This window comes from Eleginops maclovinus, chromosome 18 (genome assembly GCF_036324505.1).
Source record: "Eleginops maclovinus isolate JMC-PN-2008 ecotype Puerto Natales chromosome 18, JC_Emac_rtc_rv5, whole genome shotgun sequence".
Classification (NCBI taxonomy): domain Eukaryota; kingdom Metazoa; phylum Chordata; class Actinopteri; order Perciformes; family Eleginopidae; genus Eleginops; species Eleginops maclovinus.
In genome coordinates this window covers 16,672,571-16,691,343 of record NC_086366.1, presented here as the reverse complement: position 1 = coordinate 16,691,343, position 18,773 = coordinate 16,672,571, and the positions used below count along the sequence as shown (strand labels likewise).

The 18,773-nt window shown below is 38.3% G+C and overlaps 1 protein-coding gene across 1 annotated transcript in view; it reads left to right on the top strand.

Moving 5' to 3' along the window:
* The first annotated feature begins 305 nt into the window (after positions 1 to 305).
* pitpnm3 (PITPNM family member 3) overlaps positions 306 to 18,773 on the top strand; it is a 67,106-nt gene continuing 48,638 nt past the window's right edge. Inside the window, exons 1-2 of the mRNA XM_063906220.1 lie at positions 306 to 637; positions 14,577 to 14,672. Of these exons, the coding sequence (XP_063762290.1) occupies positions 613 to 637; positions 14,577 to 14,672 (121 nt within the window). The 5' untranslated portion in view covers positions 306 to 612. The remainder of the gene's footprint in view (positions 638 to 14,576; positions 14,673 to 18,773) is intronic.

Sequence of the window (18,773 nt, the reverse complement as noted above, 5' to 3'; positions counted from 1 at the left end):
GGAATGGATGAAACTTGGCTATTTGGTCTAGTTAAATTAGTCGTGCCAATGAACATACATAGCTTTCCCCATTAGGCTTTGCCCTATGGTTTGATGCATGAAGTTACTCATTATGTCTTTCTTTATGTGGGATATACTTCTTGATAATTTTGCGAAGTCAGAACCAGTGATAGGATAGACGACGGACGCCCTTCTTAGCTGCATCCGCGGACGTGCGCACCGCTGGAGCCAGTCGCGCTGCAGTCCGGGTCTTGTTTGGAGGAACTCTGACTGATGTTAGCGGCGCAGAGAGACATGTGAGCCAACTCTGCACAGAGACAACATCCCAAAGTATGTCTGCGGCAGCGTGCTCTGACGGACTTGACATAGGTGAATGAGGGTATAGCTCTTTTTTTTTTGTGGTGATATTCTACTGCTCCTCTGCACAGTGAGAGGAGACCAACACAGCACTGCTTCACCCCGTCTGCCAGGCTTCAAGGTGCAGCAGGCGGGAGAGGGACGGAGGAAGAGCCGCTGTTTAATTCACCATCCGACCTCACGTTGTCGCGCAGAATAACGTGACGGCTTTACTGAGTGACCGTAGACAGTCGGAGACACACGGCAGAGGACACTATGTCAAAGGAGGCGCAAGGAAAAGGTAAGGGGACACTACATGCATAGTCTTGTGCTAACAGGTAAAAGCGCTCATCGGCGTGCCGCATGGATGGGAGGCAATCTGTAGGAATGTACAACGGTCTAAAAACGGACCTCTGCATGTCCAGTGGACTGTCTATCATCTTTCTGTCTGTCTGTCTGTCTGTCTGTCTGTCTGTCTGTCTGTCTGTCTGTCTGTCTGTCTTTATGTATGTCACAAAGTCTGCCTGATTCTGTGTGTCCATGCCAGTGTTACACCGAAATATTTGACCCGTCGACGCTGTAAGGTCAAATATAAGCTAAAAAAGACTTAATGTAAAAGGTGAGGTGAGCAGACAGGCTTGTGGTCCTCCGCTATGACAGCAGTATCCCCTGTACTCTGCATACGGTGGTGACTCTATTTTCTATTTTTAGCATCAGCTATTAAAATTCAGCATTGAGGCTAATTTTAAAAAAATAATTATAATAATACTTTTGCTGATTTTCCCAATCAGGTCATAGAAGGCAGAAGCACTATGGTAGCACCACACAATAATTCAGAAAAGAAAGCAAGGAGAAGGTGAATCCACGAGAAGTAAAACATAATATATAAGAGGAGATTGGTGCATTGTTAATAATAGCTGGCAGAAATGTCATGCTACTCATTTAATTGTTGTTTTGTATACAAGGTAGCCATAGGGTGTTGTTGACAGCATCAGCTGAGTCGTGACAGTTCTGTGTCATAAAAGGTTTATTGATTCATATTAAAAGGATTGTTATGCTGCATTGTACTATTTGAACATTGCAATGCTCGAGGAGGTTGCATTTTGTTTATTCAGTTACCTCTTTGTATTAACATGTTCTGGCAAATTTCAGACTTTGAACAGTATAAGACTTACGAAAACCTTTGTCTTTTTGTGTGTGTTTACTGATTTCTTAATGTTTTGTAGATGAATATAGCTAATTACAGGTTCTAGTGTCAAGTTAATTTAACCTGTTAATAATGCTCCGTCAGCAGGGAGGGATTGTGACTACTAGGCTTTTTGTTCAGCTGGAGGTCCAGGTTTTATCATGCATCATGCATGTCTTTTTGAGCAAATCACTGAATGTCTTCCAGCTTCAGGCTTGCTCGTCTGTATGTGGCATTTGTGTTCTGACCTTTTACACAAAGCGAGAGTGGAAAGAGAATTTTCCTGCGGGGATCAATAAAATATCAGATCATTATTTCTTTCGGTGGTGACAATAAGTGTCAGGATAGAGAGGGGATTTTATTAAGTGTGCATTGGGATTTAAAATATTGCTGCATTGGATTTAAAATAATATCCTTGCCAGATATTCGGTTGCAATGACATACAAAGTGGAAAGTCTCTGAATTCATAAGAATACGATATTTACCTTTTCAACAAGAAGCTGATTCAAACATAGTGTTATAGGCTGAGATCAGGAGCTGTAATAACCCGTCCAATCCCCTCTTAGGTTCCTCAAACATACACAGAATATTTTTCTGTCTTGTTCCCACTTGTCATCGCAGCTTCTCGCTTCACTACGAGTGAACTATTTCAAGCAAAAACAATATGTTTTCTATGGATGCACCATGAAACCTGGGTGGAAATATTTTGGGTTTCTACAGGATTTTGCATATTTTGAGGAGTACTACTGCATATCTGGAAATGAAACATTATGATATTGGAGTGCAGTGCTTTTCTTCTAAGAAACTATGACAACTTATCTAGAATTTCAAATAGTGTCACGAGGAATTTAACAAAGGCTGACAGCACAGCAAATTCAACACAAGATGCAAGCACATTTAAGGAATGGTAAAATGCCTAACTCATGATACATATATGAAAGGAGATACATACAAACAAGATGCTGAAGATAATTTTCATTCTTTAAGTGAGTTTTTTGGGTCATAGTAGTAAAGGTGAAACTACAATGTTGTACATTAAAATGTCAGGTACAACCTCTAAGGACATCAACAAATTGTTGCACACTTGAAACCAAGCTAGCACTATATTTTTGATAGACAATCTCACAAGAAAAATAACATTATTTGAAAGCATCAAAACACAATACTTGATATCTTCTCCGGTCAATCCTAATTATATTGCACTGAGCCTTGCCTTGAAATTTAACAGGCTTTTAGAAACTACACTTTAAGGCCCTACAATATTTCAGCCCAGCTCAATTTAATTACGTGAACACTGCAATGCTCACCAGGCTGCTGGCAGGTTGTGTTCAGTTTGTTTGAGTTTACTGCCAGTGCATTCATATCTCTGAACTGCAGTGTGTATCGCTTGACCTCAGTTCACTGTACAACTTGTGAAGAATAACGGGTCTCATAGAAACATTGTTCTACAAAGTCACCACAATAACTTGGACAGGGCAGACTTTTTTATTTTCATGACTTACACTTATGAACGCAGATCTTATCTTTGTCACTTTCAATTATAAGAGGGCTGCAAGGGATAATACACTTCTTAGTTCTAATTTAAATGTCTTCTCTTTATTCACTTGAGAGCTAAATCTGCACAATCATCTCAAATAGGGACTGTTTAATTAAAATTTTTTTTAAACAACTGGCGAAGGTGATATACTGTGGTGTAATATATTGTTTTTATCACTACAGAATGAAAACCCGTGTTTATGGACCATCTAAGCATTTTCAGTGGCTTTTCTTAGCTTCTGCAAAAAAAGATGGCACAATGCCCAGATTCAATGACTACCTATTAAAACAGATGACAGCCCCAGTTTTAATCATGCAAATATTGAACAATAATTTGAGCTGAGTAATAAGGGTTTTGAATAATGAGTGCTGTGCTGAGTGTAAAATAAAATGCAATTACTTAAATTTAGCAAGTTTTTAAGCATGCTAGTATGGATGGCAATGTCAACACTTGGTTGGTCCACACTGAAGTATCCCAGCAACTATCTGATGGATTTCTCTGAAACTTGGTACAAACATTCATAATCCCCGTTTTGTATGAAACCATACTGCCAAGTCAATATGTTAACCAATATGTTGACATTTCTCAATGGAAATGGACATTCAGTTTCCAGATGATGTCTTATGGTTATAGCCAGGATGATCCCCTCACTTTCCCTCTTCCTTCTTATACCATCATAAAATTAAGATTTGTGGTTTTAAATCAAATCTCTTGAAATATTAATTTCCCCTTTAAGTTGAATTAGTAATTTAGGTGATGTCTTCAAGTTTCATCAATCAGTATCTGGATGTCATTTTAATTGTTTCAACACTTTAGTTTTAGCCTGCCAAACTAATTACCATCACCCTCAGGTGTACTTTAGCAAGCTAGCATGATTCCATGCTGGAAAACATGGTAACCATTATACTTGCTAAACGTCAGCATATTAGCATTATCACTGTTAGCATCTTAGCATGTTGATGAGAGCGTTTAGCTCCATCCTGCTTTTAGAAAAACCTTGTGGTGCTGCTAGCATGGCTGTAAACTGCTCTCAAATACACATTCAATGAAACCAACTGGCTATCCGGCAGCCCCTTTTATATAATATTTATATTAATTTTTTTATAAGGAAACACAGATGTTCAGTCCCAGTTGCGCTCTTCTCTCTTTCAATCATTTTCACTCCTGCACATCTCAGTCTTTTCATCTGCCACTAAGGAGCTGAGGAAGACAATAATGGAGGGACCCACCATTTAACCCGCTTGTATGGGAATTCAAACCACAGACTCTTTAGTTACGCAGCTGTTTCTTGTTCCTTGATGCTAATTTCACACACTTGCATATACTGCGGCTTGCAGCCAGACAAGTCTTGTGTTGCCAAAATAACTTTTGCTTTTCAAATCGCCCTAAATCTCTGTCATCCTCTCCTTTCAGAGTCTACTGTATATGCTCCGTTATACTGCATGTACCATTCCAGCGCTCAGTGTGGTATTGCACCTCAGAGCATTTTGTAATCCTCACAGTTGATGAAATTGGATCAGTCTGTGTGGGTGTTTTTTATTTGCTGTCCAAATAAAATAAATGTGTAGCCTACCTGCTGCTTTGCTGGGATTCAGCATTGAGCTATAAATAGAGCTGAAGGAAGCTGAGGAACAGTCCCTCTCCTTTTCTCTCTGCTTCCTTCTCTGTCTGAGTAAAGGTGAATAGGGAATTCTAACCATTGAGTATATTTATGGTTGAATCTGTAATGTTTGTCATGTTTTTTTTTTTTAATGGAATATACTGCTGGCACATCTGCAAGTTGATTGCCACATATATTCATATTCTGTATCATACTGCAATAGCTTGTTGTGTGTTGCGTTGTTGTCCTGGCAAATAGTCCCCAGCAGCCTGCTCATCAAACAGCACCACAATGTTCTATTCTACAGAGGCGTGTGTCAATGCATTCAGCCCATGACCTCTGCTTTTTTATTTGATCATACAAAACAGTGCTAATTTTATTTTAATGGGTGTTTGCCATTAGGAAGCACACTGGTCCAGTGTCAGGTAGCAGCTATTCACAGTGCACACAGCAGCTGGCCTGCTGCTATTTGAGGTCAGAGACGAGGCAGTGGCAAGGGACCGTCTCACCTGGAGCTGAACACAGTTCTATTGCTGTTTGGCACAGCCTTGTTTCTTAACATGTAAATGGTATCTGACTGAATGGAACCAAAATGCCTTTGGTGAATCACTCATTTCAAGGCTATGGGAGCTTTCAGAGTTTCTTAATAGGCTTTTGAAGGCGCATTCACTGTTGGCAAAGCAATTTAGATTGAAATCCACTAGTTTGGGATAACTGGTAGGTTTATACCATTTTAGGTTTTAGCTATTAATCACTGACAATTGATGAAGAGCATCTAGTTAAAGTCTCAATCACTCAGTGTAATTGTTGTGAAAGTACTTTTTTACATTGTTCATTTTAGAGCTGAAGTTTACAATTAACTCAAAGGTCAATCATTTCAAATTTTGATTATGAATTTATAAATCATTTTTCTTGAACAATGCAAAAGTTGTGTTTGTGTTAAATCAGTCTTTTATGGTTGTTAACGGAATATATTTATGCAGTTTGTACAATGACAAAAGCTTTTTTAAGAGATTAAAAACCTTAGTCCAAAAAATGGCCGGTTAGCTGAATTGGGACATGCTGTAAAACTAAGGCGGTCGAGGGGACCTCATATTTTTCGACAGGCAAGTTCACAAAAGTTAACTATTTTGGTTCACTCTCAACTCTCATAGGTTCATTTTAGCACAGCAGACAGCTGATTTTAGTTCTAGATAAAACAATTTAGAGCATTAAGCGTCTAAAGGGACTGACAATTTTCACTGGAGTTAGTAGAGATCAAACCAGAGATAAAATGAATTACGTATGAGTGAATAATGAACTCACATTCACGAGGTGGACAGACACTCAAAATGAATGCTGATGCTGTGCTTGTTAGAAGATACAAATTATTTAACGAACATCAGTGCTAGCCTTTAAGATTCCTCACTCTCCTAAATGCCTAATCAAACACTTAAATCATAAATAAAAGTTTAAGTTTGGTCCGTTTGCTATGTTCTCAGTGAGCTGTGAATGACTGAATGCCACAAAACCCAGCATGTATTTTAAATCACGTGAGCAGAGAGTTTACAATTTAGGGTTCTCAGCTGGTCATAGAGTTCTACTGTATACTGTATGTAGTCATCCTTGCAAAGAGAGAGAGAGAGAGAGAGAGAGAGCTGGTTGTTCTGTAGCAGTCCATTAACAGATGGATAACTAGCGTCCAGGAGGCTAATGTGTAGAAGGTGAATTTGTTACCGCATTCACATTTTTGAGGAGAGAGCAATTTCCTTGATCTCTCCTACTCCTACTGGCTGCAGAGATTGATTTTAACTTTCTGTTGAAATGGGGATCAATTAAATTAGAGGACAGGCTATTAATAACAATTTCCAGCTCACAGAGAATCAGGCAGGACATAAACAGACACAGGATCCTTGCCTTTTTTTCTGAAGATTTCTGAGTATAATATCTTGTTCATTCAGCGGGTCCGTAGGATTAGAATTATTACTGGAGGGAGTCGTATGTCAAAAATGAGATGCAGAGGCAATTATCATTTCCTTCCTCTCCTCCAAGCATCTGTGCATAACATTATCGCATTTCTTCTTGACATGGTAAATATCACACACTAATGTTGTAGCTTGTCCAATGTTCTCTCAGAAGAGGTTTGCATCATCAGATAGCCCTGTTGCACTCTCTCACTGCGTGACGGCTGCTGTTGCCATCGCTTATGACCCGTCAGCTCTTTTGGGTGCTGTTTAGTTGCTTGGAATCCCTCGGATATGAAATGCTGTTAATTAAAAATAAGGAGATTTTAGCACTCTAAGCTTACAGACCATCTGGGTTTGAGAGAAGAGAGGGCAATGAGATAAAGCTCCAGCAACAAGAAATCCCTTTAGGATGGTATACTCATCAAAAGCAGATTCCTCCTGAGGCCGTCCTCAGCACTGTTGGCCTCTCATTATCTACGAAAACTCCAAACACTATGTGATTAATATCTACAAGTAAAGCAAGTTCACTTCCAAAACTAGAATAATTTTGTTTTGCACACATATACTGTACATAACCTCATGGGAGGATGACTTTGTTTGCAATGGTTGACCATTCTCTGGCTGAAAGGAATCACTTAGTTCAGAATCAACCAAACAGAGTTAACCCATTGCTCTTCATTTAGATGATTTAGCCTTTTTAATCTGGTTGGTTAAGGAGGCCACCATTATGTGCAAATTTCGACACAAAAATATTACACAAAGGTTTTAATGTTTGTCTTTGCTAGACAAGTGGTTGTGTTGGAAATTGCTAAATGCATTTCAGTGTTTTGAAAACAGAATAAGGTAATACATCATGAACAACATAAAACGTGTCCTAAACGTCCACTGAAGCATCCACCAAACAGACAAACACACCACATTTGTCAAGCGATGGGGAGTCTTCAAAGTACAGTCATCACAGACCCACCTTTTCATCTGCTACACCCTGAAGTGTTGTAAAGTTATACTTGACATTCATATTTCCACACTCAAGAATTTACTATCAGTTTCAAGATATATCACACCATATTTATGCCTTTTATGATACAAGTACAAATAAAGAAAATGCTCATTCATATATCCTGTGAGATTGTGGAAAGGATGCCTTTCTGTGAAAGCCACCTGCATGATGAATCAACTGCAATTAAAGCCAGCTGCAGGATGAACCGACAGAGGATCAGACCCAGTACAAGTGAACGTGTAGCCCCTTTAGAAACCTTACAGGTTAAATTAACACATTTAAATAACCTCTTAAAATACATATTTGTATTTAATTCATCCTGTTTTTATTATGTTTATCTTTGCTCTTACTTTAAAACATCATCAAATCCAACAATTCAGTGAATACTTGGGTCAGTAATAGAATGTGTGTTAAATACATTTCCAACTCATTTGCTATACAGCTTGAGGTAGTTGTGCAGTCCAACCTTGAATGTTATTTTCTATATATATTTTTTCTCAGAGTATTCAGGAAAATATATGTAATGGGGAAGATAGAAAGATGAATGGGTTCAATTATAATATTTTTCAGTAGCTGTGGTTGAGCTACAGTATTTCTCACTCGTCTCCCGGAGATGTATCCATAATTTCCAACCACCTTCAACAGCTCCCTTCCAATAGAAAAATGTCCCTTTATGTCACAGCCCTGCAGGACACCGTGTCTGTAATGATTATGCTTGTAGGTCACATGTGACTAGTGTGCAAATAACAATGAGAATCAATGGAAAATATCCCATGCTTTAGATTTGATAAATATAGGGTTTATTTCAGGAAAATAACCAGTCAGACAAAGATGATCTCATCCTGTCAATATAACCTGCAGCAGTGTCGTGCAAAATGAAAGACTAAAAAAAAAAAATGTCATAGCAAATCCATGATCCATAAATAAAGTCACATTTACTGCGAATAATCCCCACAGGTATAGCTGGTTATTGATTGTCAAATGTAAAACACTAAAATCCCTGTAATCAGCTTCACCCATGAAAACAATAGAATGGAAGAACTATGTGTAGAGATTTCTGTTCAATAACTGTGGTCTTAAAGGGACATATAGTATAGATTTCTTTAACAGCAGCTGTGCAACATCTAATAATTTGAGCTGTCTGTAATGTTTGACCACAGAAGTTTATTTAACACAGTAAGGCCCGAGTACTTTTTGCTGTTTCTGTGTCAATGGAGCCAAAATGAACTCCACAACCAAATGTCAAATATGTTGTATTTAGAACAACAAAGAAAAAGAAACTGTGGTTTCACAAGCACTCTGTCTGGAGGTGTTCACTAGCAGTTGGAAAACGTTAGTTTCTTAGTGAAGCTGCGGTTTCACAGACCCTTTAACTCTAACCCAACCTGGCTAGTCCTCAATGTAGGCTTATTTTAGAGTTGTAAAATAATAACAGGCCAACAGTATGGCACAAAAGTTCTTTGCCTGAAGTGCCTTTTTACCAAAAAGCATTTTTTAGTATGACTGAATCCTCCAGTGCTGTTGCAAATCAGATCGCAGCACTCCCACAATCAGTAGCACTGCAGCCATGTGTTTGCGTATGTAGCAACAATACAGATTCATACCTGTATGTGAGAGACAGATAGAGGAGGTGTAACCTGTGATTGCAATGGAGCTGCTTCAGTAATTGATGCTGTCAGCCCAACATTTTAACTGGCTGCAGGCCGCTGTGTAAACACCGCTGAGAGTGGATAATGGAAAGAAAGAGATGAAAGAAGGTTGAGATGAATCACAAGCAACCTCTTCTGTTGTCTGGCTGTGAAGTAAAGCTTTTTAGATACTTGTGCACAGATTTTCTACAAACAGAGCCCAGTTAAGTGCAGGACATCTACCACCTCTCTTCCTTTCTCCTTATTAGTTTCTATAGGTAGCTTCTTTGGTTTCAAAACATCTAACTTTTTTGGTTTGGTATGCTTTAATTTAGCAGGAAAAGCTTTTTTGATTCGAATAACTAATGAATTACCAATTGCTGTTTAAGATAGGTGATTCTGTTGCACACTATGAAACCACTTGTAAGCATGTTTTATTCTTGAAAGGGACTGAAATATAATATCTAATTTAGAAATCCTTGATACTTTGCTTATTTTTTTACTTTTTTATTATCCTAATAATAAGGCATAAACCATTTGCGTGAAACCTTATGTAAACTCGAAACTGAGACTTACATTATTTCTCTTTAAACTGTCAATAGTTAAGGTTGAAAAGTCATGAACGTACACAAATGCTTGTCATGGAAGAGAAAGCTCCATTATATCTGTCTTGGTGTTTAATTATATCAAAGTACATAAAAAGATAAACAAATATCTATGCCTCATGGCAGCCAAAGTCCCATTGTTTAAGATTTATAGGACTATGTGCGCATGCGTTCCTAAGACCATGGCATTCAAATAACAGCTTACAAAGTGTCAGTTTGAGCTATTTTTGAGGGCCATTTCTTTCAAATTGAAATCCGCCAACTCATAAAGCTCAAGTGTTTGTGCAGAAAGATTAGACTTCTAAAAATATCAAGTGTGGGGTTTCAAAAGTACTTCAAGTACTGTGACTGAAAATGAAATAAACAATATGGCTAAATGAAGGCTATTATTCTGCCATCAATCCGATGATGTCAGCGCACAATATGATACATATACGTTGGACCAACGTTGGACGGACTATTGGATTGATTGCAATAACATTTCATACAACATTCATGATCCCGTGGTTAAATCCTTCCAACGTTGATTAGCATCTGACTTTGCCGCTAGCACCCTCATCAGGTCAAGTTTTTATCTAAAAACGAATTAAATTCCCTTTAGCCACAGTTGCATTTGGTTTTCATTGTTTAGCAGATTTGTAAGCATGCTAAGATGCAAAACATTGTGTCATTGTGAGCATACAGATGTTCAAGTAGCCTCATCGAGCATTGGTATGGAATTTAATTTGACATATCCTACATTGACATCACAATATTGTAAGTTTGAGAAATTGAAATACTTAGTCACTTTCAATTAATGTTGTAAGTAAAGTTGTGTAAAATTATCAACCACATTGGACATAGCTATGTCAATATCACCAAATTTCATACAATCAAATAACTCAAGCTTCCCCTACGCTGTTCTGTGAAACAATCATAAGCCCTGTTCTCATAAAGAGTGAGACAACTTGCAGCGATAGGAGAGTACTGTAGATGTGAAAAATGGGCACATCTTTCACTATTGAGAAAATGTTCCTACCCCATTCTCCTGGCTTCAAGCAGCATTGTCGCTCAGATTTGCACTTCTGCTGGTTGTGTGATCATAGTATGTAGTTCTTTTAAGCATTCACTCAGTATATGTGTGGATAAATTGTACCATAATGCCCTGCAGGGAGCTGCAGCAATCATTTCCATTACCCACAGGGGAAAGCATCCCCTTGGTGATAGACACTCCGGTGTTAGGCTTCAGCCACTCAAGAAATTGGTAACAATTCTTAAACCGTAAAATAAATTCAACATGCATGTACAGATCCAGAGGTAAACTGAGTGCTCTAACATTCAAAGTTGACACATGGGAGTTTTTCCAGCAGTGGAGGGATTGGATAATGAAAAAGGTGTTTTTAAGATCACTTGGCAGGTCTCATAAGGTATCGAATGATGGAGAGCTGTCTGGAAGTCTTTGAGGGCAGCAGCTGGATAAGATTGGTGAATGAGTGTTTTTATTTCTCAAAGTAGTTACTTTTCTTTGCTCATGCTGTGCACACCATCAGCTCATCTTACCCACTTGGCAAATGCTTCCTGTGCACCCAGGAACTCTCAACACACCTCAGGAGGACTTGCCTAAATCCCCACCGTTAAGTGAAAATCACAGCGGAGACAGGCCTTTCCAATGTTTGATGCTGCACACCACCAGGCAGAAATGTGCAACCATGCAGGCCTAAGTTGGTGTTTTGTCCAGCTTACTAGCTTACTACTTGGTTTAATAACCCAATGTGAGCTTCAAGGACACAGTTATTTAAATTAGTTTGAGGGGTGATATGACCTCTTCACAGGGGTTCACTGTAGCCGTACTGACCTGATCTTTTAGATTTGGGGAATATTAAACGCTAAACTCAACCAAGCTTTTGATACTCACAAAAAATGATCAATGGGATGACTATGAGACAATGGGCCCATTGGCAAAGGCCCCAGCACCTCTCCTGCAGTAGTGAGAAACAATTTAACATGTTTTAGATGTTGTTGTTGGTCTCTTTGAGGCCTTTTTGTGTCTATGTAGTACTTTTATGTTGCTCTGTACTTGTTATTTAACTATCTGTTGATGTTTTGTGTAACCTTGTGGTCTCTTACTCTTACCTAGTAGTTGCTTTGAGTCTCTGTTGTTATTCTGACACTTTTGATTGCCATTTTTTAAAATTCTTTTTGTGTCCCTATTGTGTTTCTTTAGGTGACCTTTGAGTCTCTTTCTGGTTGATATGTGTCTCTTTAAGAAACATTTAGCAAATGAAGGCCATCAAGGCAGTGGCACTTCGCAGCCTATGCCCAGTAAGAATGTTCAGTTATCCCTCCCTGGGTTAGTCCTCATCCAAAAAGCTTGTTCTCTTGCACGAAAAGCTTTTTGTGAAACAAAAACGAAAATCAAACCTCTGCCTTGCTTATCCTTATTTTAAGCGAAGCAGCAAAACAGAGTTTGCATGAAGTAACAGGCATATTTTCCAATCATTTGTAATTCAAAGACTATTTAGCACTGTATACGGGAATGAAGCTGCTTCTTGAAATATGTCTTCTACATGGATGCCACTGTATGCTGACTTTTACTTCATGCTGAGTGTGTTGTCACAACTAGTGTCTGACACAAAGCATGAAACATAGATGAGCAGTTGGGAGGGTTCCACGAGCCAGCAGGCCAGCTGTCTACTGTTTACCAAAATTATAAACACTGACACAGTTGCAACATATCATAATAATGTGCAGTCCTCTCGGTCTGTGCGGTTTATTTAGCTACGTTGTGGTCAAGAGTTTGCAGGAGGATTTCAGCTATATTTATAGCTTCTGTTGCCATTTCGTTTTAGTGGAGGAGGCATATTTTAATTTTAAAGGAGAGAAGTACTTTCCAGGAAACATTAATCATCTTGATACAAGAGGAGAAAATTGTGTCATCCAGCTATATTATCTTTTGTGTATAGGGTTGTTTAGTTTAAAAAATAGCATTCAGAGCTAGTATGGATGGCTGTTTAATGTGCGGGGTAAATGTTGCGTTGGTTGTCAGTGCTACTGCTTGTCTCTTGCACAATAAGTGCTCACGCAAGGACAGAGCTGATCCTTTTTTTTATCCCCCATACCCTATCTTCCAGTAGGCTACAGGCCAGAAAGACTCTGCAGAGATTTAGAGGACTCTGGAGAAGGATTATGCTGGTGGGCAGAGTTGCCACTAAGCCAAAGATGGAAGAGAGGTTTTCAGTTGATTCCAAACTTCATTGGCATGTTAGCTTTTTATCTTGGAAAGCAGTTGCAATTGTGACCATCATGGAAATGACCAAAAACAATCATTTGTAAAAGGACATAATGTTTGCTGTTGTTTTCTTCATTGTAGTGTGTATGGGTTAAGCAGCGTGTGGGTAGATTGGCTTTATGTATGAAAGATATAAACTGGAGGGAATAGAAAGCTAAGGTAAATAAGGAGGTTAGAGATTAATGTAAATCCACATCACAATGCTCTTAGAGGGCATCACTGGCCTCATGACAGAGGTACGGGTGTAACTGGAGCGGGTCATCGATAACAGCTGTGTCAGGATCAAATGGTTTTTTTTCATATTGTTTTTGTTCATTTGCTTGTTTTATCTTTTATTTAATGGCAATAATAATAATAATACATACATACATACATACATTTATATATGGCTTTTTCCTAATGTTCAAAGACACAATGTCAACGAGGAGGGGTATTTTGAACTGGGTCTGAAGAGCAGCTTTACATAAGGAGAAGAGCGTTTCCAAAAAATTGATTATTTTATTCCAAGTCAGCCTAAACTGGTTCAGCCACCTCAAGGGGCCAGCCCGAGGCACACTCATCATTCAGCTGTGGTTAGATGAAAAGGACATAACTGAATAATCATTATTCAAAAGGTCGATAGATTTGTCTGTAAACAGGCTAACAAAAACAGAGTAACATACCGTAGGTCAAATCATTCATATCGTAAATGAATAAATAAAAGTGTAGGAAGAGGAAGGGGACCTTAATTGAAATGAGTTGCTGGGTGAGAGTATGTTGTATTGTCTGAGTGTGGCAGAACATGGGGATAAAGATGTATTGTTGTGTTTATTTGATAGTTGTATGAGGCTGACATATTCCATGAATCAATTATCTATTAAAAGGTTCTTCCAATATAAATGTTTTTGATTTCCAGTTTAAAGGTTTACTCTTCTTGGCGATAAACAGGACGGCGAGTTTCCAAAGTCTTGCGTAAATGCTTATTGCCCAGTGTTACATTTTTGTTTAAATGAACCGCATTTGAATCCTGCTCAACACAGTTCAGCAGAATTGCCATATTTTTTATGATTTTTAATTTACTCTGTAGTTTGCAAAAATGTTTTACTTGTGAGTAATAGAGAATATTCTCTACAAATACACAGTGCTCTAAATCGCTTTTCATCCCTGGTCTTGTATGAGGAGCTAATAAAAATACTGCTTTACTTCCTTGCTGACACACTTGTGTGCTATGACACTGCTCAAATAATGTCATATTGGGTCTTTCTGCTGAGGCACTTGAAAGGACATCGACCCCAAACTGGGGCTTTCATGCTTTGCTTTTCATTCTGAATTGTGAGAGCTATTGACTAAAAGGAAAAAGGAAAGAAAAAGAATATGATATGTGTGATTCATCTATCCTTGATTTCCACAATTAATGACATGACCATGAGCTTGGCATCCTTCCAGACAAAAATCTGATTTTCTATCTTATTTCCTTCTTCTGACCCACAGGATCAGCAAGAAAGCACAGCGCCTCTCATTGGTGTCTGCAGAATATCGCACAGGAATCAGTTGACAGCTCCGATGAGGAGTTCTTTGATGCCAGAGGTTAGTGTTACATTTTATTTCTCCATTTTATCCTGTCATCACCTTGTAGATTATCTGTCTGTCCAAAAGCAGTCACATGAATGATGTGAAAGTGTTTATGAGCATTTTAAAGTGACACTTTTTATTCCATCAAGCGGGCATACATGTGACTTTGGAGTTTAATGAAATGTAACAGGTAGTCATTTTCATGGATTCTGCTTTGTTTCCAAGTTTCTGGGATACATTTACGTATCGGCCCTGATTAGGAGTGGTTGAACAGTGAAACGTTAGTTAACTGCTACTTTCGGCATCTTTTAATATCTTGTTTTAACCTTCAAAACCTAAATATATTAAGTAGAAGAACCTTGTCTTGAATCCTCATGAGTCGCATTCAATTTCAGATTATGGGAATCCATATGTGACCGGTTATTCATTCCTGTGGCAAAAAAAAGACTGTAAGTGTCTTGTTTTAAAGCTGGGGAAATGACATGAACAAATCACAAGACTCAGCAACATTTAATGTTAATTTCCTTGTGGGTGGATGATATTTAAATTGATTGATTGATTGATTTTGTTATCACTAAACTGAGTGAAATCTGACTTCAGAAGAGAATCTGATTTCAGAACAAACCAGACCAAATGTGTAGCAAATGGATCTTGTGTTACCTTTAATCATTACTCATGATGTTGAACCGATTTGACTGTCCATTTCGCTGCTAAATCTTTTTTAAATTGTATGCAAGACGTCAGACTGACCAGAAATAGACACACTTGAGGACATATTTTCCACTACTAGCTTCTTCACAGTCCCAGAGGGAGTTAATCATGAACAACTGGAATATTTATCCCACCAATTATCCACTACAAGTGCTTTTCCCCCCAAGAGACTTAGAGATACGTATCAATTATGTGGTATTATTGTCACATGTTCTTATTTTACATTAAGTCAGTCAATAGCCAGGGGTAGGTTGAGAGATTCATATTTAAACAAGCTGAAAATAAGGCTCAGTGGGTAACATATTACAGGCACCGCTTTATTTCCACTGTGGTTCATGAAGGAAATGTTCAATTCTGCGGTAAAAAGTCCCATTTTTTGTTGATGGAATTTTGTTGAGTCCCAATTTTGTTGATTTATTCAAATTTCACTCTCACTTGTTTATCTCAATTCACTCTTCATGCGTTAACCTTTGATTCTCTTTCCTCTTAATTTAGATTTTACTCCTTTTCCCTCACATATTATGCTCGACAGAAAGAGGCATGCTCACTGCAGACTTCTAGAAAGCGTTGAATATTTATCTTTATCACAGCTGGCACTGAGCAGAGGTGTGTATTGCTCGAAATTCATTTTGTGAGATCGATGTTAAGGTGCCTATAAGTGTTGGAGAAATCACCAGGGAATAAGATATCATGTGCATTGGTTTTCCCTATGTACATACAGTGGAGGAAATAAGTATTTGATCCCCTGCCAATTTAGTTAGTTTACCCACTTACAAAGAACTGAACAGTCTGTATTTTTTATGGTAGGTTTATTTTAACAGTGAGAGACAGAATATTAAAAAAAAGTATAAAAAAAGATATAAATTAATATGCATTTCATTGGGGGAAATACGTATTTGATCCCCTTGCAAAACATGCCTTAGGGGAATGAGGTTATCAGCCAATATTTTATGATACATGGCCCCCTCCATCATCCCCTCGATGCAGTGAATCGCCCTGTCCCCTTAGCAGAGAAACCCCCCAAAGCATAATGTTTCCACCTCCATGCTTGATGCTGGGGATGGTGTTTTTGGGGTTTATAGGCAACATTTCTCTTCCTCCAAACACGATATGTCGAATTGATGCCAAATATCTTGATTTTGGTCTCGTCTGACCACATCACCTTCTCTTAAGCCTTCTCTGAATCATTCAGAGGATCACTGGCAGACTTCAGATGGCTTGTATACGTATGTGCCTTCTTCAGCAGGGGCGCTGCAGGATTTTAATACATTACGGCGCAGTGTGTTACCAAAACTTTTCTTGGTGACTGTGGTCCTAGCTGCCTTCAGATCATTAACAAGTCCCTCCTGTGTAGTTATTGGCTGATCCCTCACCTTTCTCATGATCATTGATGCCCCAAGAGGCGCGATCTTAGATGGTGGAGCCCCAGATTGAGACGATTGATGGTCATTTTGTGCTTTTTTCCATTTTCTAAAATCAAACCAGTTGTCTCTTTCTCACCAAGCTGCTTGCTGGTGGGCAATGCCAGCCTTGTGCAGATCTACAATGTTGTCTCTGATGTCCTTGGAAATTAGTTCCACCATGACCACAAGACCTGTCTCTGGTCTTCCCATTGTGGAGAGGTTGAAATCTGATTTATTGACTGTGGACAGGTGTCTTTTATCCAGGTAAAGAGTTGACATCAGGAGTACTTTCTTAAAGTGAGAGGACTTATTTAACTGGTACGTGGGAGCCAGAATTATGTTGGTTGCAAGGGGATCAAATACTTATTTCTCCAAATTAAATGCAAATCAATTTATATATATATATATATATATATATATATATATATATATTTTTTTTTTTATGTACATTTTTGGATTTTCTTTTTGATATTCTGTCTCTCACTGTTAAGGTAAACCTATAAAAATTACCGGCTGTTCATTTCTTTGTCCTCCACTGTATGTACTGCATCATCCTCACTTATACATCTGTTGCATGAAATTCCACACTCAGCTGTGAAATATCTTTACTGAGTGTGAAGGAGCAGAGATCAAAGAAGAGCTTTATCTCTTTTAATTAAATAGCACGGGAAGAGGCTGCACTCTGGGGCTTTTTGTGTCAGACAAACGCGTTTACATAATAAGATGTTTGTTGTGTGGTTTTTATTTTTATGTTATTTAGTTCAAAAAGTATAGTTGGACATTTTATGAAACATTCTATTGCAGTGGGAAAGACGAGACAATCAATACCACTCATGGTTGAAGAATAAAAGGAGATTTCCCCACTGTGGGACTAATAAATGATTTCTGATTCTGATTCTGAACTACGACCAGCCGCAGGGTAGCTTAGCTTAGCATTAAACTGGAAAGAAAACATTTCGCCTGGTTCTATTCAAATGGTATAGCAAACCCAGCTACCTGCATATTCTTTGTTTAATCCACACAAAACGTGTTTAAATGAAATGTGTTGCATTGTGCCAGGCAACCAGAAGGAGTCGTTGGTTTTTTTCCCCTCTCGATGTGTTAATACTTGTGAAATAAGTAAGTGCTGGTATGCATATTGTTTTTATTTTTTTATATATCAAGGTTTTGTTTTACAGACATATTGTTTATATCTGCCTCCTGTCTTTATGCTACGCTCAACTCACTGGCTGCTGGATGTAGTTTCATATTTAATGGACTGCCAAGAAAGCGTCATCAATCTTCACATCAAATTTTTGCAAAAAGCTAATGAACGTATTATTCATAATGTTGAACTATCACTTAAAAGCAGGTGTCTTAAATATGGATTTACTTTTTAGTTTTTTCACATTGTCACATCCCCATTGAGGTGGTCTGCAGGGATGATGAAAACAAAAGTGTAGCACAAACTGCGGTCAGAGAGTCTGACAAGCAGACAGATTTAAGTGGAGATATTGAATGTCTTCATGGCCGTCCACTTTCTCAGTCTCCACTACTATTGAGCATAAAACACCCCTTTTTTCTAGCAAGGAGAGGTAAAGGTCCGGTTTATCTATAATCCAGATACAGAAGCTCTCAAATGTGACAGAAAGAAAGGAGATGAGAAGGCATTTAAAGCTGACAATAAAAGAAGAAAAGCAAACTCTGGGTTACTCTTCTCAGGAAAAGGTTGAAATTTCAATTGTATTGGTTCACAGAGCAATTTTCTACCGTTGAAGTGTTTGGAGCTTTGTGCTCAAGAAGCCACATACAGAAACACGATGGAGCTTCATAAGTTTGTCTTTAAACAAGCCGATATTACAAAGGCTTTAAACCACTTACAATGACGAGCATCATGCTTTTATGTTCCTTGATGTTGTTTCTACATAAAAGAACCTTTTACTGAATTTGTTTTACACGTTTAAATATTGCAGGCTCTGCTCTCAAATCAATGGTTTTATTTTGCCAATAGCAACATTTTATC